Consider the following 26,917-nt stretch of genomic DNA (forward strand, 5'->3'; position numbering starts at 1 on the left):
GAAAAGAGCACAGTATATGGCTATAGGATTTATAGGAAGCCTTCTGGAAAACTGGAAAATCTAAATACTTCTCTGAGTATAACTGAACAATAACCACCAGTTCAAAAAATGAAAGCATTCATCAGGCATGAAGTTAACAAACTGCTTACCTCAATTTATATATTAATGTTATATCATCAAATTCCAAATCATCAGAAACAAACCACCTTGAGATTTGACTCATATTTGTAAAATACTACAAATGGTCCATTTAACTCATCCCACACAAAAAGACTATACTGAACCTCCTAGAGTAATGAAAATAAAAACAAAAATAAACAAATGGAATCTAAATAAACTTAAAAGTTTTGCACAGCAAATGAAACCATAAACAAAACAAAAAGACAACCTTCAGAATGGGAGAAAATATTTGCAAATGAAGCAACCGATAAGGGATTAATCTCCAAAATATACAAAGAGCTCATGCAGCTCAGTATCAAAAACACAAATAACCCAATCAAAAATGGGTGCAAGACCTAAACAGACATTTCTCCAAAGAAGACATATAGATGGCCAAAAAGCACATGAAAAGATGTTCAACATCCCTCATTATTAGAGAAATGCAAATCAAAACCACAATGAGGTATCACCTCACACTGGTCAGAATGGCCATCATCAAAAAATCTACAAACAATAAATGCTGGAGATGGTGTGGAGAAAAGGGAACACTCTTGCACTGTTGGTGGGAAAGTAAATTGGTACAGCTACTATGGAGAACAGTATGGAGGTTCCTTAAAAAACTAAAAAGAGAACTACCATATGACCCAGCAATCCCACTACTGGGCATATACCCAGAGAAAACCATAATTCAAAAAGATACATGCACCCCAATGTTCACTGCAGCACTACTTACAATAGCTAAGACATGGAAGCAACCTAAATGTCCATCAACAGAGGAATGGATAAAGAAGATGTGGTACATATATACAATGGAATATTACTCAGCCATAAAAAAAGAATGAAATAATGCCATTTGCAGCTACATAGATGGACCTAGAGATTGTCATACTGAGTGAAATAAGTCAGACTGACAAATATCATATGATATCACTTCTATGTGGAATCTTTAAAAAAAAAAGGGTACAACTGAACTTATTTACAAAACAGAAGTAGAGTCATGGATGTAGAAAACAAACTTATGGTTACAGGAGGGGTAGGGGGGATAAATCGGGAGATTGAGATTGTCATATACACACCACTATATATAAAATAGATAATGAATAAGAATCTGCTGAATAGCACAGGGAACTCTACTCAATACTCTGTAATGGCTTATATGGAAAAAAGTCTAAAAAAAAGAAAAAAGAGTGGGTATATGTATATGCATAACTGATTCACTTTGCTGTACACCTGAAACTAACACAACACTGTAAATCAACTATACTCCAATAAAAAATTTTTTAAATAAAAAATACAAAGACTATATTGAAACATATTTCATATATAAAAGTAAAATGTCTGTGTATTGTTTAAACACATACTTATAAAATTAAGATATGTTTCTTGTTAAAATACATACTAATACTCTTTCATTTTCAGCATCACAGACGATCAGGGCTAGAAAGTAACTGAGTTGTCAGTGCATCCATTCATTAGCTGTCCCATTCTCCCCTATGACACATCCCTATGACAAACTACCATGGGAGGAGGCTTGGTTCATCTCTGGACATTCACCTGTTTCATTCTACATAAAACAAATGTACTTCAAAATGGGAAAATTTGGGGCTTCCCTGGTGGCGCAGTGGTTGAGAGTCCGCCTGCCAATGCAGGGGACACAGGTTCGTGCCCCGGTCCGGGAAGATCCCACATGCCGCGGAGCGGCTGGGCCCGTGAGCCATGGCCGCTGAGCCTGTGCGTCCGGAGCCTGTGCTCTGCAACGGGAGAGGCCACAATGGTGAGAGGCCCGCATACCACAAAAAAAAAAAAAAAGGGAAAATTTGCACTAGGAAAGGAGCACGTAAAATGTCTTCTAAATTAGTTATAGGGATATCTCTTTAGTGATTAAGTTTCCTTTTCAGGTTTATTTAGTGAGTCTGATAAACTGCAGAGGCCAGTAAGCCTGTGCAACAACATTCTTATTCATGAACATTCCCTTCAGGAAGCTCACTATGAGACGTGCGGTAATTCAAAGGACACAAGCGCTATAGAAGAATTCAGCAAAAACTATATTGGAGACTATCTACAACATTTGTTAATCCTACAATATCTATGGGAATGTTTCAGGTTAAATATGGTCCTGTGTAGCAACAGAAAGTACTTAATCTACCAAGAAATAAGCATTTATTGTCAGTCTATTCTACCTTTTTTGGCCAAAAAGTATACAGTTTGAGAAAATGTTCAACTGCTGGGATTTAAACAAAAAGGGTCTAGCTGCTTTGTGCTGCATTAACTGAAAAATAAACCATGACGAGTTCTACTGTATTTGACTATTCACCCCATAACCAAGATTTCTGGCTGTGCGTACAGTTAACTTCCCACACAAACATAGCCCTTACACAACTAGTTGATTTTTAAAAAATCATTTTGTTTGCTCTTAATAGATTAAAATGGTAGCACTAATAAATCAATGAAATGAGAATACTTTCTATCTACCACCACCACCAAGGACAAAAGCAGGATAAAACAGCAGTAGGAGGGGAGAGGGACCCCTTGACTCTTACCACTTGGCCAGCTGGGTACCTCCTTTCTGTATCTCTGCAGGGCTATAGAGGATGGGCTTCCCAACTCACCTGTGTTTTGAGAATGACAACCATAAATTTCAACTTTCACCAAAAACTTGTTTAATTCTCCACTTGAGCTGCTCTCAGAAGATACATTCTATGGCCATCACCCTTTACAGCAGAATTAGAAGGGTGTGGGCATAAGCACTTTTGTGCTCTGTGGCTAGGAGGTCCTCACTGAGCATGTGGCCCAGAGCAGGCTAACAAGGCTACGAGGTGGGGTCACGAAGATGCATAAGACCCAGAAGGTTACTGTACAATCCACTAGCAAGATCGGGCCCTCCCAAATGTCTACTATGGGTTCTTTTACATTCAATCAACACAGCTTATGAGCTGGATATTTACAGTTAGTGCTAATTTACATGTTTCTTGAAGCATGCTGGCTAAGGAATTCTCTGCCTTTTTTTTTCAAGTTCCCTTTGTAAGTACTGGTAGACATGTATTACCAGCAGCATAGCAGTGTCTGGCAGAGAACCTTCTCTTTAGACCATCCTGTAGCAGAGAAATTAAACACAGCACCGGAAAACAGCTGATGTGGTATGTGAACAGAGCGTGGAGCAGATTAGGAGGAGAAAAAGTGAAGTAACGACAAAATCAAAGACGGATCAAAGAATAATAAGGAGAGAACGGGGAAGATCTGGGGCCAGTAGGAGTGAAGAGGAAAGAGGGCACAAATGCACTGATTCTAACCATAATTTGCACTTTCAGATTTGAACTTCGCTTCAGACAGAGTCTTATCTTCATTTTCTTTTTAAAATTTTGTAACTTGAGAAGGTAAACCCCCAAGAGCACTTCCTGTCGATCAATACTGAGAAGCGCTGTATGTAAAACAGAAGACTTTGCACTCCAAGGATCCCAGATGAGAAAGACAGAAAAGAGCAAATTCCTCACTGAGGTGAAACTTGATGTCTTCAGTTACAGACAGGGGACAAAGAGAAAGAGAACACAAGGAAAGCAGGAACTCCAAGAAAACCTGGAGCAGTGGAACAGGAAGTGGAAAAAGGTAAGGAAAGAATTCACTCTCCCTACATCTGTCCAGACCAAGGTTTTTCAGATCGAGATCTTCCTCAAGGAATCAATCAACCAAAACCCTCAGGAACTACAAATGGATCATTCTGACAAATATCTGAAAAGTTTCACGCTGCCAAATGAATACCAATGCTCATTGTTAGAAAATGAACAATTCTGTTGTGAAGTCACCTCAGGTTTTAAGCTCAGGTCCATCGCCTACTGTACAGTATCATTTTCACAAGTAAAATTTAGAGCACAGCTATGGGCTCTTGTTAATAAGCAAATGCTCCAAAGCCTCCCAACATTTATTCTACAGCATTCTCAGAAGATTTCTTGTAAAAAAAAAAAAAACAAAAAAAAACCTGGCTTATTTTCCCAAGTGAATATGTATAAGATATGTATTAATTATTTTTAAACCTGTCCCTGGCTAGTTTCCTGAGGAATGAGCAGCAGGAAATACAAGCCAGATGTGTATCTTTGAGTATCTGAATCAGATATCAAGAGATTCTGTTGACCTATTTAAATTTATTTAAATAAAGCAAGGATGTGACATAAATGTGGCTGCAAATTTTCATTAGTATGTCTATAAACATTTTACTGAAAAAGAAGTAAAAATTCAATATTTGGGGGCAACTGCCATTAAGGCAAATTCTATTCAGCAAACTAACTACAATGCCAGTACTGTTTTTAACAAAGTTGAAATGTAAGTGCACACACGTAAGCCAGTGAGTAAGAAATTTCAGTGCAATGTCATCAATTTAAGTTCTGTTTTTGGCCATAAGCAGATGTGGAACCTGCCTGACATTAGTTTAAAAATATTCAGTGAAGTTTTTGCAGAAATTAAAGTGGCATCACTTGTTTGGAGGGATCTTACAGTTACACCCGAATTCCCTCCATGGAGGACAAAGCAGAGGACACATGAAAATATCTGCAAATGTATAATATATGTCATTTTCGAGCCAGCTTTACTTCTCTACATGTTATTATTGAGCATTGCTCTGAAAACATCCCAATTTCAGACAAGAAAAATGAAGTCTGGCATGTATAATTTATCAAACTGTATGCAGTGATATAAAGAAACTCAAAACTAAATTCTGACTCTAGATAGTGTGATAAAAACGAGCTGTAAAATACCAACAGAAGAAAATGAAAAATGACTTCGGTATTCTGTATCTTTAACATAGCTCTATTCATTGAGTTGCTGTACTTTGACAGTTAATTATTAACTACACATCTACCAATCCTTTCAGTAAATGCACAAGAAAAATCACAGCTCATTAGTCTGCTATGTTTCCCATAAGAAAAAAACAAAACTATCCCTAGAAGACAGCCACATAAAATAGCCAGGCACTTAGGATTTGGCACAGAACAAATCACACTTACTGATTTTTTCCTCATCTCTTGAGAAAGGAAAGCAGCAGAGCTGGCCCATGGCACTAGCGCTCTCTCTCCTTCCTGGTGTTCTCCCCGGGCTCCCCAAAGAGCGACTACGGTTTATCTCACGGTCCGCGGAGCAGCACAGGAGCACGACGAGTGGCTGCACAGGATACCCGGCAGGCAGGCAGGCAGGCAGGCAGGCAGGCAGGCAGGCAGGCAGGCAGGCAGAGGAGGGGGCACTCGCCGCCGGGAGCAAAAAGGCTCCGCCTCCCCGGGCTCCAGACCCACGCAACTGCTCTGGGACTGGCTCTCGGGGAAAGCAGTGTCCCTCCGCTCGCCTAATTCTCGCAAAACTGGGAGCTCTCGCCCTGAGGTGAGTGCCACGTGCGCTGCGTGGCTCTGCGGATGTATCTTTAAGAAAGGTAATCGAGAACAAACCACAACCGGTCCTTTCTCCTGCAGACAAATGCGGTAATTACACAGGGAAATTCAAAGGGGGAAAAAAAACCAGATTTTCTGTCTGCATTTAAAGAGGAAGAGCTTTCTTTCACCCCCAGATTTTTCTTTCTTTGTTTTAGGAATAGGGAACCTGACTTTGCAAAACACAGAAAACACAACTTGAATGAAGCACCACGAACTTCAAGCTGCAGTAAGAGTAGAAATGCGGGGGCGGGGGGGGGCCGGTAGGGGGGTAAAGAACATCAGTTGTCGTCTACACTTTACATCTTATCTTTTAAAGTTAAATACCTGCTTTCTGAAACACTGCTTTCTTCCTCTATTAAAGCATTAAGCCAACACTATGAATTCTAAAATTAGAGCATCAAGTATGTCAGGAGCCCAGAAAATGCCCCAAATCTAGAAGCATCACTGAGAAAAAGATCAGCGATAATAGCATCTTTCTTAATGAAAACACAAGGTGGTTAGGCAGATTCAGGGAAAACAAAGCAATTGATTTCCAGACATGAGGCTATATTTTGAACTTCATGACGTAAGATTTCATGGCATCGTTCCAAATCTGTTATCTTATCTAGGGAAGAGCCTTATTTTATGACACCATGAGAAGGAAAGACTGCTCATAGCGTCAGGGTTACCACCCAAATTCTTAACTTTACTCCTCGACTTCCCAGCTAAGCACTCACACCCATTCACCAGGCACTGAAAGGAGAGGGCAGTGGATGATAATGAAAACTGCCCGCAGTTCTGGAGGCAGTGTGTCTACCTTCCTATTCATCTGAACAAAAAGAGTGTGCAGTCTGGAAGAATAAAACCTGTCAATTTTTAAAATCCTAAGCATTACTCTTCGTGTTAAAGAAAGAAATATTTGCAGTGAACACTCTTCATTGAGGAAAATGAGCAACTCCTAGCATCCCCCAATCCCGGCATTGGTGTAGTGATAGAACCTTTAGAAATAGAGGTTTGAATCCCAGATCTTTCAGGTATTAACAGTTCTGAAACACTGACCTCTTTTGTCTGAGTTCTGATTTCTTCATCTGTAAATTTGGTAAGTTCAATATAAAGTTTGTTTGTTTTTGCGGTACACGGGCCTCTCACTGCTGTGGCCTCTCCCGTTGCGGAGCACAGGCTCCGGACGCGCAGGCTCCGTGGCCATGGCTCACGGGCCCAGCCGCTCCACGGCACGTGGGATCCTCCCGGACCGGGGCACGAACCCGAGTCCCCTGCATCGGCAGGCGGACTCTCAACCACTGCGCCACCAGGGAAGCCCCAATATAAAGTTTTAATTTGTTGTTGCAAAGTAGGTAGTGTTTGGGAGGAGGGAAAGGAGAAGAGAACAGACCGTGGGAGCAGTGTATCTATATGCACCTCAGTCTTTCCAGCACCAGCTAGCGATCTCACCTCCTCCTCTACAAATTTCTGGCCCCCCCTAGCCGTCATCTTGAGTTACTGCTTATCCATGGAACCTCCAAACAAGAAGACCCCTCACTCCAGTGCAGCATCCAGGGGATAACATTCTGTGATGAACCCTACCAACTTCACTTTATTAATTAGACCCTGTTGGCACTACTACTGAAAACATACAATTAAGAATGAAAGATAGAAATTGTATCATTAGCTAAGTAACAGTGTGTATCTCAGGATATCCTGCAATCCAAGGTGGGGTGGGCAGGTGGCATGGCTATGTTAGAGGCTTTTCTTTTTTTTCATAAGCGTTAAGAGTGAATTAACCATAATAAAAGATTAGAAAACAACTGAGAAATTCAAGACAGGAGTTTTAAAAAAAAACTGGCTTTTAATTGTGCAAATAATTAGCACACCGCTTAACCTCAAAGAGGGGATGGAATCTGAGTTCAAGGTCACTAAGGTTTTTCTCAGTTCTGAAAGGCTGTAATTTCACCCTGTAGGTTTATAACTACTGAGGAGTTTTCACACTGCATAGTTTTGGATTTTTTCAATAAAGATGATTCCTTCAACATACAATTAAATGTGATTTTCCTTCTACAGATTTCATAAGTTTTCATATACACAAATTTTCAACTCAAAAATAACTAAGAAATTCATGTGTCTGTATGTTTTCATTTAGGAAACAAGCTATATATATGGAATTCTGGTGAAAAAATAGATCTGTTTCCCTGCCATTCCATGCCCCCTCCCCCCGCAAATCTCAGTAGCTATCATTCAGAAGGACCTAGAATGTAGCCATCTTTTACCCAATTATTTGGAAATACAACAGTATGTCAGTATGTAACTAACTTGAATAGTTTAAGATGTAAGCCCCTCCTCACCCATCCCTAGCTCACAAAACAATCAAGTGGTAAGTTAAAATTAAAAATAATCACTAACGTTTCCTGGACACCTACTATATACCAGGCACTTGCTAAGGGCTTTCCATTTAATCCCTACCACGGCTCTGAGGTAGGTACAATTACTATCCCCATTGCACAGGCAAAAAACTTAACCTCAGGAAAGTAACTTGGCCAAAATCTCTCAGAGAACTGTGACAATAATGGGATTTGAATTCAATCTGCCTGGCTGCATAAGCCCTGAGCATCTCACTGCAGAGTTCCGTATCATTAAACACAATTTGTGTGTGGTATCAGGTATATACTTTATGAAACCTCTTCCAATTTCAGAATAATGTTCAGAAAAATAGTTACTTAATCAAGCTCTATGGTAATATGTTGTAAATGCCTTGGTTTCTCATGTTTTGTCACCAGATCCTTTTATTAATGGTGCTAGAGTATTTAAAATCCTATTTTAAAACAAAGACCTAAAGACAAATCCCTTATTGGAGCTGGAGCCTGGCCCGGCTGCCTGCTATGCCTTGGGGAAATGACTCAAGGAAGAACACGGGCACCAGAACAACCCTGGGAAGCATTCACCTTCCAGGAAAAAGAGCAACCTGGACCATTCACAAGTAATCCTAGAAAATATTAGTAGGGTTTTATTAGGGGGTTAACAGACTCCTTTCAGTAATATATAGAGATCTACCATAACTAGAAGATTAGAAAAAGAAGTAAGGTTAACATCAATGAGAAAAAATATCTGATATCATGTACATAAATTTAAAACCATAACCTTTTCATGTTTTCTTTTCTCACAGGCCTCGCTACAAACAAATCATGGTTAAAACAGTTGCCCATATCTGCTATAGCTGTTTGAATTTTTATCATAATGGTTGAAATGGCAGGAATAAAACCAGAACGTATGAGGGGGCAGCAGCTGCCTCTTCTTCATGTACTCTGAAATATCAGCTCTGATTTACTATCTCCAATGGGAAAATATAATTCTTAACTATGACCAAAGACTCTATTCTCTTTGTCATTGTTTGGCTTTATTTTCTATCTATAACTGAAAACATGTATGTTTGGATTTCTGGGCAACCTTGCTATAAAAGTCTGACTCTAAGGGAAAAAATCTCACTGTAATATTCTGACTGTGTAAAACTGTACAGATTACCATTTCTTCTGAGATCTCCCATTCATTAAGAAAGGAAATCTGAGTTTGACAACTTACAGAAGCAAATGAGTAAATGTTCCTGTGTTCAAAAGAGTGGAGAGAAAGAGGACATCAAATCATGAAGTGTAAAAAGTGGGGGGGGAGCGGTTTATCCCTCCAAATTCTGGAACCAAGCCTTAGGACACATGCCTTTAAGCACAGAAGGCACACTTCAGGAAGATTTCCTTATAAAGCAGGTAGCACTCTTACAGAAACTGTTACACCAAGAAATGTCACAGTTTCAGTGAAAAGTTACATAACTTCAAGAAATGCTTGGGGCTTCCCTGGTGGCGCAGTGGTTAAGAATCTGCCTGCCAATGCAGGGGACACGGATTCGAGCCCTGGTCTGGGAAGATCCCACATGCTGCGGAGCAACTAAGCCCGTGTGCCACAACTACTGAGCCTGTACTCTAGAGCCCACGTGCCACAACTACTGAAGCCAGCGTGCCTAGAGCCTGTGCTCGGCAACAAGAGAAGCCACCGCAATGAGAAGCCCACACACCACAAGGAAGAGTAGCCCCTGCTCGCCGCAACTAGAGAAAAGCCCGCACGCAGCAACGAAGACCCAACGCAACCAAAAATAAATCAATAAAATAAATAAATTTAAAAAAAAAAAAGAAATGCTTGACAATTTATGGAAACACAATTCATGAAAATTGGGATGTTCTGGAATATATCCCAATTTTTTTATGTTGACATCAGAGTACCAAAAACCAAGCAGTTACTCTGGGCTTGAAGAAGTTTAGATGGACTTACTCAGTATTTATTCCGTTTCTCTATGTTCCTGTAAAACCAAATTTTAATTCTCAATAATCAATCCACAGTAAGCATATACCTATCGCATAGATGCTACTCCATTTTGAGTCATGCTACATCTACGTAGCCATTTTGTACCCAAAGGGCAAGGTCCTGAAACTACATCATTAAATACTGATATTTGAAAGCTATTCTTATGAGTGTCTGTCTGCAAAGGAAAGAGACGGAAAAATTATAACTGAAAAACTTTAAGGATAATCTGTAAATCTCACCAGTAAAGTCCTTTTTAATTGCCAGCTGAAAGAATCTTGACCAACCAGAAATTTGGAGGCCAAGAATTATTTTTTAACATTATTCCTACTTTAGTCATATTTTCAACAGACTTTTTAACTTCTCTCTGCAGTGCTTTAGCCGTTTTTCTCAAAAACAAAGTTATAGTTATCTGTATTTGAAACTGCCATATGCTATACCATTTCAGTATGTAATTGGAAAGACAATGTGTTTTTTCCTATATATGAAACACAAGGAGAAAAACATAACGTACCACGTGCATTTAGGAAAGGAGAGGAAACAAGCAGATAACCAGAGGTACAAAGGAAGTCCTTCCTTACCAATCCATAATGACCTTCCCAATCTCCACTGACACATGCCAGCTTAGTGCCAAGCTTCAAATGCCTCCACCCTGCTTATTATTCAGTCAGTTCTTTTCTATGTATGTGGTCAAACCTTAAACAATGTATGTAAATAAAGCCCTTTCCTTAATGGTGAGAAATCAATTAGGGCAGAGAATCTATTTCCCTGCTCAGAGAACAGACAGCAGCAGGGGTGGGAGAAGGGCTGAGAAGTTACAGTGTGTACCTGGACACCTTGAATTTGTATTATACCATTTTATCAATTCAATTTGATTCCAGGTGCTATTTATTACACACTGAGCATGTGCTAATGTGATAAGCACGTCGGCTCTTGGGGTGATGTTAACTCTTGAGTCGAGGGGTGCTGCCAGAGGAGGTGAGAGAGAAAGCCTAGGTCAAAGGAAGGTGGGGGGCCCACATTTGCAGGCACGTGTGAAGGGAGCAGAAGGAAGCCCAGTACTTCCATTGTGGTAAATCCCATTTGACAGTTTTAGGAAGGCAGTGCAGTACCGGAGGACAAAGGCCGGGAACAGTCATCTACCCTGGACAGATACTGTTCAGGCCTGCTTTTTTACAGTCTGTCCTTCTTTGCAGGCATTAACAATGAATTCACAAAAACTGACATGAGTTACTTACTCATGGACAAGTGAAATGTTTGCATGTTAAAACCTATTTAAAAAAAGAAAGAAAGAAAAGCAGAGAATACATTTAATCTGCTGGCCAGTATTTGTATTATCCAATATGGCTGCTTTCTTATTCAAGTGCCTTTAATCCTTTAATGCCCTGAACCTTTCAGAGAACAAGAAACATCCTTCATAGGAAGAAAACATGTATTTCAAAAAGCCAAAAAGGACCCAATAAGTAGATTCAATTTGTAGTTTAACAATGTAAACAACACAAAATTTGGTTCTACAGCTCCCAACTTATTGGAGGGTTTTCACAGGTCCTAACTCTTTATGTAGAATATCCTCAATATGCGTAGTTCTGAAAGTGGTTCACTGTTTGTCTTGGGCAAGACAACAGTCACATTTCCTGCTGTGTAAAGCATTTGAAGACTTCAAATAAAAGGTGCTTTAATAACTCAGTATATAATTATTAAAGTTTTTTTCCTCTAATAACATTTAAAGTGATACAGAAGAATGAAAGTGAATCCCCAAGATAATGAAAAGAAAATTCTCCTATACTAGATGAAATGCAGTTAAATCAAGATTGGTTTCAGCAGGTCTCAGGATCTGTTATGATCCACCATGGTCTAGGCTGACACTCATCTGATACACTATGTCAGTATTCATTCTGTTTATGGATTCATCTAACAAGTTTTAGTAACTATCAGAACTGTGCTTAAAAACCCAAAACACTGAGTCTATTTTCTGTTAATACATTTTGCAATTTACATCCAAAATGTGTATCTGTTAGGATGCATTCAGCTCCAAATAACAAAAAACTCCTGATTCAAGAGATTACGAATTTTTCAAAATGTCATTACCTCCTATGACATTTGAGTTGGTTATTTCTGTGGCTTAAGATCATCAAGATTCACCTTCTAGTCTCCCATACTCAGCACATGGGCTTGAAGCCACCTAGTGTCCCTGTCGTTAAGATGCTGCTAAGTCCAGGGATCGCAAGTATACTCAACAATTTCCAGCTAAAAAATGACGTTCTCTTCCCAATAAATTATGTATCATCAAGAAAACTGTTCTCTGAGGTCCCAAGCAGACTTCCCCTCACTTATCAGAACTGGGTCACGTGCCACTTCCTAAACTAATCACTGGCAAGAAGAATGGAACCAATCAGGGCAAAAGTGGAGCCCACGTGCCCTAAAGCCCAACGCCTCACAGGGAAGGGACAGCTCTGCCAATCAGCAATCAGGGCGGGAAGAGAATGGACTCAGAAGAGGCAAAACTCAGAAGAGTTTTATATTAAACTTTTAATAAAAATGTGGTATCTACTGTTTGGTCAATTAAACTTAGGAAAGTTCTTGAAAAGGTCTATAAATAATTTTGTATAGCAAAAACACGATAAAAGCCCTAAAAAGTGAATCGATAAAGAGTGGCATAGTAATTTTTATTTTTTTTTATTTATTTACTTTTTTGAGGTACGCGGGCCTCTCACTGTTGTGGCCTCTCCCGTTGCGGAGCACAGGCTCCGGACGTGCAGGCTCAGCGGCCATGGCTCACGGGCCCAGCTACTCCGCAGCATGTGGCATCTTCCTGGACCGGGGCACGAACCCGTGTCCCCTGCATCGGCAGGCAGACTCTCAACCACTGCGTCACCAGGGAAGCCCAGATTTTTTTAAAAATCTATCATATATAGATAAATGTATGCCGCACTTATCAACTAAATTCTTGCTAAAAATGCATAGTTGGAGCAAAACTGTGAACTCCCTTTCTCTAAACCATATTAGGCTAAGACTGACTTCTTAAGTAAAAGCTTTTGCTTTGATCAGAGCTGTTAGCAATGAAAATATATTTGGAAGCTATGGTTCCCTGGTATGAAATATAAAACATGATAATCAAATGTATTTTCCTGTATTCATAGCCAGAATCAAAACAGAATATTCCCCTGAATACCCTAGTCAATAGAAGATCAAATAGAGCCACAATTCATGAATAGACAAAATGTTGTTCTTCCTGTTAGCTACAGTTAGTGCTTTAGGTATTTTATACAAAACATAGGTAACACTTTATTGTGTTTTTCCCATAGCTCCCCCAAAAAGTCAGTTTTCCATCTTCACCACTGTATTTTTATACATAAATTATATATAAATATGTGTATGCAATATAAAATATTACATAAATACATAAAAGGCACTTGATAGATATACCATATATGTGTATATGTGCATTTTTATTTTTGAAATGCACCAATTAATCCATGCCAATTTAAGGACAGCATTAGGAATGAGGCAAATTTATAAAAATCTGACTGGGTGTTCTGATGCTAAGAAAGTAAGAATACTGCTGCAATAAGTATTCTAATATAACTAGCAGTGCCATTAATCTTAATAACTAACATTTTTATAATTTTATATGTCAGGCACTGTGTTAAGTACTTTTAAAACATTAATAAGTATTAATTAGTTTGGTGAAAAAACACGTTCAGAGGCAATTAGGCAATGTGATGGGCCAGTGAGCCATAACTTTTGGCAACTTAGGCAGGCTCTCCTAAGACTAATTCCCTATATCTTAATGGTTTCTTTTGACTGCAGAATCTGCCCTCCAATCATTTCATTCATTTCTTTTTCTTTTTATTTGGAATTCAATATTTTCTTTCATGTTTTCTAAAATACACTTAAAATCAGAGGCTGTACACATAAATCATAAAATAACACAAATTATCATTGCATCATTCTAGCAGTGATGCTTAATTTGTCACATAGTTAAATTTACCACATAGCACTACCCCTTTAATATGTAAGGTTCTCAAGGCATCTAATATAAATCATAAGGTTTGAAACCAGGCCAACAGATGGTTGGATTTTCAAAATAGCCTGAGCCACAGCTGTCACTCTGTGTTAGCATCAGATTAATAGCTGATATACCAGTTAAAATACAGTGAGCCATCATTATGATTAATTTGCTCAGTTACTTACCCTGCAACTTCCTCTAACTCAAGCAGATGGAAAGAAACAAGCTGAGAGTTCCAACTATCAGTTGCTTTTCAATTTTATTAGGGGCATAAAGAATGAAACTTCACTTTCTTTTTAGAAGACAGGTTTCATCAAGGAAACATTGTAAGAAGAGGACAATTAGATTACAAAAAGGAACAAGATTGGCATTTGAAATATAATATTTTACCATGTCAAAGGTTCCACTTTTCAAGAACACTATGCTTTCTAGGTAGGATGATGTAAGTCCCATTTAAAGCAGGATACTCTTGGTTTTATTCTTTTAACCCAGCATAGTACACTTACAAGTATCCATCTGGGTAATAAATTACATGGTCATTCAATTAGTGTCATAGAGTAAATAATTAAATACCTTGCACTCAGCTCTTATTAAATTACTTGATAATTAAGTTTTCAAGTAAAAAAAAAAAAAAGTACAGTTCCCTTAGGTGATAAACTGTCTTTTCACTTTTCCCTCTTCTAACATGCTTGAGGTAGATTCATCTTACTCAGTCTAACTAGAGATGAAATTTTCTTAATCATCTCCCTGTCAGCCTGTGCAAAAGAAAACAAGACAAAATGTTTTGGTCCTGCCTACCACAAAAGAGGCATTCCTATATTATAGAATACAAATTTCACATAATAATGATTTTTTTAATGCATCGTTTCATATAGATATGCTATTGTCAGTCTTGGGTATTTTTCTACTTGTCGCATTCTTACCACAGAATGCTTAAATGGAAACTTAAAAGGGATGAACAAAAAAATTAAGGAAAGAGGAATCAACCTAGTTTATATTTTATAGAGAGATAACTGAGTAGCCATCAAAATTAATTTGTTCAAAGAAAGAGTAGGAAATACTGATCAAAATTAAGTTTGGAATGTTGTCTGAGAATTAAATTTTTTCATAGTTTTCTTGGACACATGAACTAAATCAGGAGTTCTTAAATGTTTTGGCCTCAGGACCCCTTAACACTCTTAAAACTTATCTACATTCTCTCCCTACCAAGAGCTTTTGTTTATCTGGATTATGTTGTCAATATTTACTACATTAGAAATTAAAAAAGAATTTTTAAAAATTTATTTATTCATTCCTTTCAAAATATCAATAATAAATCCACTATATATTATAATAAATAATGTGTTGTGAAAATATCTATATTTTTTAAAGTAAAAATTTTTCTAGTGAAATGAATGGCATTATTTTTCATTCTCAGAATATTCTTTAATGTCTGGCTTAATCAGACAGTTTTATCCTCTTATCTGATTCTGCATTCAATCTGTTGCAATATGTTGTTTCATTTGAAGTATAAGAAAAATCCAGCCTCACACAGAAGTATATTTAGAAGAAGGAAGAGAATAATAGCCTTTTCAGATAACTGCAGATATTCTTCTTTGATATAACATCAAAACTTGACGAGTTATAGTTTCTTAAAGTTTAGCTGCAATGTGGAATCTTAAAAGCATAATAATGAACTTTTCAGGGGCTTCCCTGGTGGCATAGTGGTTGCGAGTCCACCTGCCGATGCAGGGGACACGGGTTCGTGCCCCAGTCCGGGAAGATCCCACATGCTGCGGAGCAGCTGAGCCCGAGAGCCATGGCCTCTGAGCCTGCGCGTCCGGGGCCTGTGCTCCGCAACGGGAGAGGCCACAACAGTGAGAGGCCCGCGTACCGCAAAAAAACCCAAAAAACAAACAAAAAAAAGTGAACTTTTCATACTCTTTACAGTCAAATCTTGTGGTCTATATTGACCTTTTAATGGGCCTTTTATCCACGCATGTCTTTGTAACAACACACATCAGTCATTTTAAAACTATTGATTCACTGAGTTATGCAGATTCTCCATATTTTGACATATTTCATTATATAACATCAAAAAATTCATTAATATCACACCACCTCATTAGGTACGTCCTTATGGATTACCAAGGGGAGCAAGTAAATGTTTGGGGGTGAAGGAAATTTTCAGTATCTTGATGATGATAACGGTTTCACAAGTGCATACATATGTTAAAAACTCATCAAGTTATACACTTCAAACAGGTACAAGTCTCATGGATAAGTTATACCTCAATAAAGTAAAGACAGATAGTGTGATAGATAAACTGGAAAAATGGAGTTCCTTATTCTACTCTGTGTTCTCTACTTTTGTGTATAAAATTTTCCGTTAAAAAAAAGTGGAGGGGGGGGCTTCCCTGGTGGCACAGCGGTTAAGAATCCGCCTGCCAATGCAGGGGACACGGGTTTGAGCCCTGGTCCGGGAAGATCCCACATGCTGTGGAGCAACTAAGTCCATGTGCCACAACTACTGAGCCTGCGCTCTAGAACCCGCGAGCCACAACTACTGAGCCCACGTGCCACAACTACTGAAGCCCACGTGCCTAGAGCCCATGCTCCACAACAAAAGAAGCCACCGCAGTGAGAAGCCCATGCACCACAACGAAGAGTAACCCCGCTCGCCGCAACTAGAGAAAGCCCGTGCACAGCAACAAAGACCCAATGCAGCCAAAAATAAATAAATAAAATATATAAATTTTTTTTTTTAAAGTGGGGGAAAGTCTTTAAGTTTAGGAATCTGTCAACTCATGGTAACAGATTACAGTTTTCTAAAATTCTTACTATTGCCTGAAAGCCTGAATTTTATCATTAGCAGTAAATCATGTCAGTTGTCCTTGATGTGACAGGTTTATTTATTTTCAAGAAGATGTCTGCCGAACACCCAAGTGTGAAAATGAAAAATGTCCATGGGTCAATTTTCAAGAAAAAATGGTGTTCCATGAAGGAAAGTGGCTATTTTAGCTCGCAACTTAAACAACCACACAGTGCTCTTCCCTGAGTTAATCTCCCACTTCAATATGCAGAGGTGCTTTATGAACACCTCCCATTTCTGTCACACAAATATTAAAAAGACACATTCTCAAAGGTTGAGATTAAATACAATTAATAATTCTTACTACTCAGCAAGACCATTCTTAGGTGAAATTGGCTTTTTTTTTTTTGGCAACTGCCTTGATTCACACCGGTAACCCACAGTTTTACCCACCACTGCTTTTGCATCATCAGTGCAAATGATAACCCAGAGGAAAAAGCAAATAATATCTTAGTATTATTATAAAAATAGTTTTGCCCTCACAGACCCTAAAAGTATCTCAGGGACTGCCAGGGATCCATGGACCAAACTTTGAGAAATAGTGATTAAAGCCATAAGAGTTTAAAGCCCAACAAAATTGTAGCCTTAGACTATTAAATCATTCATAAGATAAGCACAATGAAGCACATTTTTACTGGTCATACAGAGTGAAGTAAGGCAGAAAGAGAAAAACAAATACTGTATGCTAACGCATATATATGGAATCTTAAAAAAAATGGTTCTAATGAACCTAGTGGCAGGACAGGAATAAAGATGCAGACCTAGAGAATGGACTTGAGGACACAGGGTCGGGGGAGGGGAAACTGGGACGAAGTGAGAGAGTAGCATTGACATATATACACTACCAAATGTAAAAGAGATATAGCTAGTGGGAAACAGATGCATAGCACAGGGAGATCAGCTCGGTGCTTTGTGACCACCTAGAGGGGTGGGATAGGGAGGGTGGGAAGAGATGCAAGAGGGAGGAGATATGGAGATATATGTATAGCTGATTCACTTTGTTATACAGCAGATACTAACACAACATTGTAAAGCAATTATACTCCAATAAAGATGTAAAACAAAAAAAAAGTAAATGATTCACGTCAGAAAAAACAGACATTTAAGCACATATCTAATGCCAATACCCCTACCTAATAAGTAAACCTTTAAGTGAGTGTATGACATTTTAGCAACATAAACAGTTTCAAATTAAACATTTTAGAAATTTATTACTTATCACTGATATGACAAAGGCTCAGATTTATGGATTCTAGAAAGCTGAAAGATATTTGTCCTAGCTACGCCTTTCACCCAAGGAAGAAAAACTGCTGACTTCCTTTTCCCTGCACCCCTTCCTACCCTATCAACCAATGGGTCAATTACATTGACATCATTATCTTCCATAAAGAAGACCCCCATGCTTACATACCAAACTGGGCAAGATTCAGAGCTTTTGGAGCTCTGCCCTGACTCCTAATGGTAAAGAAGCACTGAAGGTTAGACCACCACAGTCAAATCTCAGGGTCTCCTTAGAAGTAACCCCAAAAAGTACTTTCCTTTTGGCTGAACCACCTACACAGGACCACCGGGAACCACTGGATGGACCATGACAAGGCTTTTAAGACTGACAGGACTGGTCTAAGCTGTCCAGGTCTAAGAGTGATTCTAAAAAAGCGGGGACACCTGGATAGAATAAAGTCATTGACTCAACTCACTTGGAATTCTCCATAGTTATTTCAGCCCATAAAGTCTGAGTCTGGTGTCCTGTTGGTCTGACCTATCTGACGTTGGCTACAGACTGCTGACTACAGTTCTGATGACGCTAACTTACTGCCTATGACCCCTGTCCTCTTCTATCACCGTATCTGCATAGGCCTGTTTGTTTCTATTTCAGCTGATGGCCAGCCCAACCCTAACCCTCTCACTGCCTACAGTTAGAACTAATTGAAGGTCTTATCTTTAGGATCCAATCCTAAGTCATTCTTGAGTATTAAACTTCACCCTCTTTTTATCTCACATCTATCTACTCAGTTTCTTTTATCACTTACTCACTGACTTAGTATACGCAACTGTGCCCATCTCCTTTCCCACCTCCCTCACCAACTCCTCAAACACACAAACCTCCCCTCTGTAGCTTCCTCAGCTAACTAGACTGTAGACTCAGTCACGGTGCCTCCTATCTCTAATATTACTATTATTCCTATCACTTAATATTATCACTAATATTACCCCCACCCTGCCTCCCAATCTATTGCTTCTCTCCCCCTGTAAACTGTACCTATTGTTCCTGGACAGTGTCCTTTCTCTACTATCCACCTCATCCTATTTATCCAAGCTCTGCCACGCCCCATCCCCACTTTCCTAGAAGCTAAAGTTATAAGCTTCCTCCACTGTGTCCTATCAAAGCCCATTATTGTCAGGGATGAAGCCCTATTTCTCTACTCCTCCTCCCTCTCCATTTCTCAGATGTAGTCTTAGCTCCCCAGTGATGCTATATCCCTTTTTTTTTTTTACATCTTTATTGGAGTATAATTGCTTTACAATGGTGTGCCAGTTTCTGCTTCACAACAAAGTGAATCAGTTATACATATATATATGTTCCCATATCTCTTCCCTCTTGCGTCTCCCTCCCCCCTCCAACGCTATATCACTTTTAAGGGCTATATCTTATACTTCTCTGTATCTCATTATACCTGAGAGAAGTGCACACATTGTACACTTTCAATAACATTCATTAAATTAATGGTGAATAATTATTATTACACCAAAAAACAGCTGGGGTTCTCAGAAAATCATGTTTGTACCTCTGCTTGCAGAAGCTATAAAGAAGTACATTGGCCAGCAAAAAAAAAAAAAAAATATATATATATATATATATATATATATATATATGAAAAAGTATATATGTATAACTGAGTCACTTTGCTGTACAGCAGAAATTAACACAACATTGTAAATCAACTGCACTTCAATAAATTTTTTTAAAAACTTGAAGTTTTGGGACTTCCCTGGCGGTCCAGTGGTTAAGACTCTGAGCTTCTACTTCGGGAGGCACAGGTTTGGCCCCTGGCTGGGGAACTAAGATCACGCATGCTGAGCATCGTGGCCAAAAACAAAAATAAAACCTTGGAATTTTATACATATTCATATATGCCATTATTTTTCAAATAGCTAAGATGGATGTTTGGTTACACCTGCTTTTATTTATTTATTTATTTTTAAAGTACATTAAAAAAAATAAATTTATTTATTTTATTTATTTTTTGGCTACGTTGGGTCTTCGTTGCTGCGCGCGGGCTTTTCTCTGGTTGCAGCGAGCGGGGGCCACTCTTGTGACAATATCTGAAAAAAATGCAGTGATTTTTCCCTCTGAAGGATATGCAGCCTTCATCTTATCCAGCTGCTTGGGCTTTCATCTCATTTGGTCTGGCACAAAAATTAACTTCATTGTACAGCTCATCACACTCAGCATATGCTCCAACAAATGGATTCCTGTGTCTGGAGACCAGTAAAATCCCTGTCTCCCTTGGGGATTCTGCTATAGCATTTGTTCGAGGACATTAATGGATGTCCTAACCAGTCCATGTTTTCTAAAGCAATGACAACTCAAGGTCATACTCTCAAAATGAGACGTGTTCAATACAATGACTGCAAAAAATTGTATGTGTACAGCACACAGACATTCTTGGTGATGTCAATCATACATACTGTTTCTTTTTCCAATACAAAATTTAATGGGGATTCTTATTCTAAGAGGCATTTTAAAAATCAACAAATCAATCTCTAGTAAGAAGCCTTTTGCATGAGTACCCAATGTTTGCTCAGAGGCACTGCAGGGAAACCTAACTAGAAATGTGTACCAGATGATTGATGAAAAAAATGGTCAAGATGATAAACTTTCTCAGAACTTATGCTCCAAGCCCCCCAAAAGGTTTCATTATAATCTCCACCAACTTACTTCAAATGAAAGTTCAGCAACTCTCTTTTAGGCAAAATATTTTCAATAATCTGGAGTTTCTTGTCCCGTAAACTAAATTGCTCAGTAAGACAGAAGAATGGATGTATTTCAGTATAGGGGTTGTGATTTTTAAAAGAAAAAAGGAAAATGTCTAGAATGAAGGGAAATTTCCCAAAATCAATGGGAGAGAAAAATATAGTTTGGAATTTGAGAGAACGCTGCTTGGCAAATCAGAGAAAGTTTTCCAAGGACATATCATGAAACCAGAACACTAAACTCCTCTTATGGAAAAGCAGGCCAGTGGATTAAGGCGGTGCTGAGTATGAAAGCTATGCTAACAGAAATATTGATAGATCATTTATCAGCTCTTTTACTAATACAGTAAAAATAAATACCCATCTGACTGAATTGGAAGGATGTAGATTATTTTTCCCTATTTGTAGTCTGAGCTAATAGATATGAATAGAATTTTTTTACCCACTTTATAGACAGGCTTCTAATCAACTTAATTATCATTGTCTAGATTTCATTCAATGTCCATATTGTATATCATAAAACCATACAAGGGGCACCTGAGTGTGGATGTTTCATGTACGATTTAAAAAAAAAAAAAAAAAAATATATATATATATGTATATATATATATATGTATCTCTTCTAGACCTTTCCAAATTCCCCACTGCCTCCTCTAAGAGGTGTCTGACAGCTGAAAGTAAACTAGTCTTTGCAAGCACTAAACTGCTCATCAATCTTACAAAGGGTGTCATTTAGTCAATTACCTTCCCTAAGGAAATATAAATGGAACAGAGCTGCAAGAGAAAAATTAATTCACCCAACTCCAGTAAGTAGCTCACAGAGAACAGCTTTCACCACGCTAGGATATCTGAGCTATAGTTCATTCCTGGATTCACCAGGAAGAACTGGTTTTTCACTTTTTTTTTTTTTTGAATTTTAGCTGATTAATGCAGTTAGGTTTGTAAGAAGTTATATCTCAATATTAGGTAAGCATAATATCAACCACATTTCTTATTATGAGAGAATTAAAATGTAGTACCTTTCTCTTGCATCTGAACATGTGACTGTTGCCTCCATATCCTACCAAACTCCCCTAACACTCCATATAAAGATGCATGATGGCAGACGCTGGAGAGGAAAATGCTCAGCATGGAAATGAAAAGTAGACCCAGGGAATAGCAGCAGCTGCCAGGGGATCCAAACTCAGATGCCTTCAAGAACCCATCAAGTAGTGCAAGTGAGTTAGGCAAATTGTAGACGAACAAGAGTCAGGGGATGATGAAAGGCAGCTACGTTCAAGGTGTGCCTACTACCCCACCCAGGAAATCACTACATGCAAGAACGTAGAGCACGTGTGGCCACATTTCTGGATTATTCAAAGGCATCAGAAACCCAGATGTTTTATATAAAATCACCCCCAGATTGGCAAGTAATTAAAATTATAAAAACAAATTTAAAAACTCTGTGTTAGTTGAGTACAATATGAAAGGCTGCTAATTTGTGATCTTTGGAACACAAAGTAAGGTTGGTGGGGTGTTAAAAAAAATTCCAAAAAAATTTCCCAAAACTAAATTTCTATTTCACAACCACTTTTAGTAACTGGATTTCTATGTTAATCCTCTATGTCTGACTACTTAATTAATGATCACAACAGATAGATGAAAAGCTCAAATGCAAAAATAATAACAAAAAAATCAGAAGAAAATATAAACGAAAATGTGTCAAATCTTTGGTTTGGAGATGACTCTAGTCATAATAATTAAAGAAATCACAGAATTTTTAATCTGTAGTTTTACAAAAATTAAAAACATTTAATATGAGAAATATCTTGTGACCAAAACTAAATGCAAAATAAAACCTGGAAAAATATTTGAAGTCAATATGGCAAAGGGCTAATTATCTTTACTCTAAAGAAAACCTCACAAGTTGGTAAGAGACACAAGAAGAATGCAATCCAACTCCTTATGGACAAAGATGGTTGCTGTTGCCAGTTCCTAGCCTCATACAAAGTAGTGTACCCTGCGGGACTAGGACTGAGACATCTGCAAAACCACACATGGGGTTATGAGGGGGAAACATGCACAATTAAATGAGCTCTCAAAAAAACTTTAAAAGCACCAGAGGAAATCAAGTACCACAAAAGACCCAACAAATAGTAGAATTCACACCCAAGGAATCAGATCTTCAAAACATGAATTTTCAAAATTAATTATATTGACATCATCAAAGAAATAAATGAAGGACTAGCATCTATAAAGCAAAGATCAGAACAGGAAAGGATGAAAAAGAATCAACTGGAGATATTGGAAATGAAGCATATAGTCATTAGTTTGTTTTTCTGCTTTCTTTTTAATGTCCTAAATGATATAATTAAGACAGCTGAAAAGAAAATCAGTGATTTGGAATCCAGTGCTCTCCAAGAATGCACCATTAACAAATTAAGAGATAGGAAATATGTAAATCTAATAAATTCTCTCCCCAGAAAAATCCACATATGTACCTACATACAAAGTTTTATAAACCATTTCAGAAGGTTCCCAGAGTCCCTGAAGCCTAACTTCCACTCTAGAATTCTGAATACAAAATATCTTAAGATCTGAAATCTGTCTCACTCTTTAATGCATACAACACAATACTGATTCAAAGTTCAGGAAACAGACATTAAATTTGAGTTAGTATCAAATTAAAGAGAAGCCATACCAGTGGAAGCCAATTAAATCTGAACAAGAGGGCGGAAGATCTAAATAGACATTTCTCCAAAGAAGGAATACAGATAGCTAAAAAGCACGTGGAAAGATGCTCAACATCACTAATTATTAGAGAAATGCAAATCAAAACTATAATGAGGTATCACCTCACACCAGTCAGAATGGCCATCATCAAAAAATCTACAAACAGTAAATTCTGGAGAGGGTGTGAAGAAAGGAAACGCTCATGCACTGTTGGTGGGAATGTAAACTGGTACAGCCACTTTGGAGAACAGTATGGAGGTTCCTTAAAAAACTAAAAATAGAGCTACCATAAGATCCAGCAATCCCACCCCTAGACATATATCTGGAGAAAACCATAATTCAAAAGGATACATGCACCCCAATGTTCATTGCAGCACTATTTACAATAGCCAGGACATGGAAGCAACCTAAATGTCCATCAACAGAGGAATGGATAAAGAAGATGTGGTACATATATACAATGGAATATTACTCAGCCATAAAAAAGGACAAAATAATGTCACTTGCAGCTACATGGATAGACCTAGAGTTTGTCATACTTAGTGAAGTAAGTCAGACAGAGAAAGACAAATATCATATGATATCATTTATATGTGGAATCTAAAAAAAGGGTACAAATGAACTTATCTACAAACAGAAATAGAGTTACAGATATAGAAAACAAACTTATGGTTACCAGGGGGTAAGGGAGGGGAGGGATAAACTGGGAGATTGGGATTGACATATACACATTACTATATATAAAACAGATAAGTAAATAATAAGAACCTGCTGTATAGCACAGGGAACTCTACTCAGTACTCTGTAATGGCCTATATGGGAAAAGAATCTAAAAAAGAGTGGATATATGTAATGTATAACTGATTCACTTTGCTGTACAACTGAAACTAGCACAACATTGCAAATCAACTATACTCCAATAAAATTTTTTTTAAAAAAAGATAATACCAAAAAAAAAAAATCTGAACAAGAAATGAAACTCACAAAGATAGAGTCCTGTCCAGTATTCTCTGTTGCAAAACTCAGGTAAGATCAAGAAAATCAGTAATTATCCATAGCAAATACAAGACTCTAGTGTGTATTAAAATTATTATTAAATAATAATTATTAAATAATTATCATCATTTTAGATGCAGATATTGCTTCAATGTTCATAAAGGCAGGAGAATATAGAGTATGTGTAATAGGCAAAAATCATTTTTTAAATAATGTTAAATGATTGATATGGGGATATAAGATGGGTGAAGTTTGAAAGAAACTAAATTGCTCTGAAGTAGAAAAGTGTGAGAGATAAAGAAGCCTGAGAGAAAAATCTAGAGAAATTGTCATAATGAGGGGAATTTTAGAAACCAAGCTGGTAAAGAGCAATAAAAGAAAACTCAGTGAATGGAACACAGTAATCTGGGATGACCTGAACAGAGCTGTGTAATGGCAATATAGGAGATCCATGCTGTGAGCTATATAATGCAGCCCCACAATACCTTCAGTAAAATCTACATACTGCTCTTTTTTTAAAAAATGGGAGTGGGAAAGGCAATGAAGCACTGAGTTCTCCTTCAAGGTTGGTCTAAAGTAATTACAGAGAAGATATGGAAAGCCAGGCAAAATCTATATTACGCAAGAAGCATTTAAATTTGCCTTTTACAATGAACCTAAACAGCAATGTTTGGTCTTCATCAAAACTTTGATGGAAGGCACCTCTCTTACAGAGATTCTGAAAACACAAAAATCTTCCTTAAAGCACACTTGAAATGTTCCAGAACATAAAATTCAAATGACATATTAATTATCTTCTGTTTAAGATAGCTAAGATCTTTGGAAGGTAAAATAAATAATGACTTCTCTGAAGATCTCTAGTGAGAATTTAGAAACAAAGTTGTGTCTCTTGAACATTTTTAAAATACTTTAAACTTCAGTATAAAGATTCTTTCAGGATGTATATTTCCATAGGTTTTCTTCAAGGTGACATGGAGAGAAATTACTTTGGTTGAAGACCTTGAAATATTTAGATACTGGTATTTATCTTCTCTGAATATTTTCATGTTACTTCAAAAGTATACAAATCAGGTTGTCTTGAAGTTCACAATTTTGTAAGAATACTGCCCAGTTTGAAATTGTATATTTTAATCACGACAGATCAGGCTCCTTTAAAAGACATTCACATTGCAAACAATGAGAAATACCCCTGTTCCAGTTTTTCAGATTCTTCATTTGGTGTACACACTTTGCACTCAGAAACGTAATTGTGTATGAACCTGTCTCATCACATGCCATCTCCCTGATATGATGACAGAGCATTTATGTATGAATCTTTGTTTCCCCTTAAAACATGTTTTTCTTCGGGAAGAAATTAAAGGACAAGTTTTCAATCTTTGCAGGCCACCTATGCTTTCCCTTCCCAGAGTGAAACTTTCTGACCTGGCACATTCTCTTCCTAATTAGAAGCAGTGAACACAAAAATGCCTGGTATAGAATGCTGTGGTCACGTAGGCCTTCACTGGAGAAAATGCTTTCTTCATATACACAAAATAAAATTAAAACTGAAATGAATTATGAATCAACATTTGAAGACTTCATGATGATTGTGTTTAAAGCACAAAAGTATAAAAACTATAGGTACTAAAATCTTGACTGATAAACATGAATACTAAATATGTTCTACAAAATGTTTAATGTATTACTGTCAAAACGTAATATTTAGGAAAATACGTCATTGAGAAAAACATACAACATAAACATTTGCCAAAACAAAATGATGCTAAAGAAATCAAAATCAAAGATAATAAGTAATTTTTAAATGGCACTCACCAATCACAATTGAAGACTCACAATGATAATAACCATTACTTTGCTTTTTCTTCAGCATGGAGCAAAGATCTATGCGACGTACCATTTCTTCTCCAAATCTGTGACTGATAAATTTTTCATAGAATTTGGGGTCTATTTTTTTCACTCCCTTGAAATAACAAAACAAAATCACATCAATCAATCATTTCACCTAAGCAACCAGTTCACATCTATACCACTTTCTTAGAACCTGATATTACATTTTGACTTCCTACTGGCATCTTAAAATGGATACCACAAAATTGTTGTAAAGTGGTTTCTAAAGTCCCTCTGCCTAGAATGAGTTGTATTTTTTTAAAAAAATCATTAAAGAGTGTTGAGTTTGAACGTGGAAGCACTCAAATCTTCATATACTTTAAGCTTCAGAAATAATAAAGTATATCAAGTTGAAATTTGATATACCATGGGAAGAGTAATCATCAACAATGGAGCAATGGGTGAATTTTTTAAAGTGATATGGATCTTAACACTTTACAGTGTGTAAAATGTTTTAATAAATGGATGCAATTTTTAAACTTATGTAAAACATCATCTGAAAGACAAAGGCTATTTGAATTAGAGTAGAGCGGTCAATGGATCTTCCAAGTTCTTCTTTACCTGCCCCTCCTGATTCTCAGTGTACTTTCACAGCAGGAA

At 37.6% G+C, this 26,917-nt stretch overlaps 1 protein-coding gene across 2 annotated transcripts in view; it reads right to left on the reverse strand.

Moving 5' to 3' along the window:
* AKAP7 (A-kinase anchoring protein 7) overlaps window positions 1-26,917 on the reverse strand; it is a 144,097-nt gene that overhangs the window by 35,342 nt on the left and 81,838 nt on the right. Inside the window, exons 1-2 of one of the 2 annotated variants that reach the window (XM_007456544.1) lie at window positions 5,154-5,202; window positions 2,700-2,768 (exon numbers count right to left, since the gene is read on the reverse strand). In XM_007456544.1, the coding sequence (XP_007456606.1) occupies window positions 2,700-2,768; window positions 5,154-5,202 (118 nt within the window). Of the gene's footprint in view, window positions 1-2,699; window positions 2,769-5,153; window positions 5,203-26,242; window positions 26,391-26,917 lie in introns of those variants that run through there. The other variant, XM_007456543.1, reaches the window with a different exon arrangement.

The sequence above is a fragment of the Lipotes vexillifer genome, unplaced genomic scaffold, assembly GCF_000442215.2.
Source record: "Lipotes vexillifer unplaced genomic scaffold, Lipotes_vexillifer_v1.1 scaffold438, whole genome shotgun sequence".
In the NCBI taxonomy this organism is placed as follows: domain Eukaryota; kingdom Metazoa; phylum Chordata; class Mammalia; order Artiodactyla; family Lipotidae; genus Lipotes; species Lipotes vexillifer.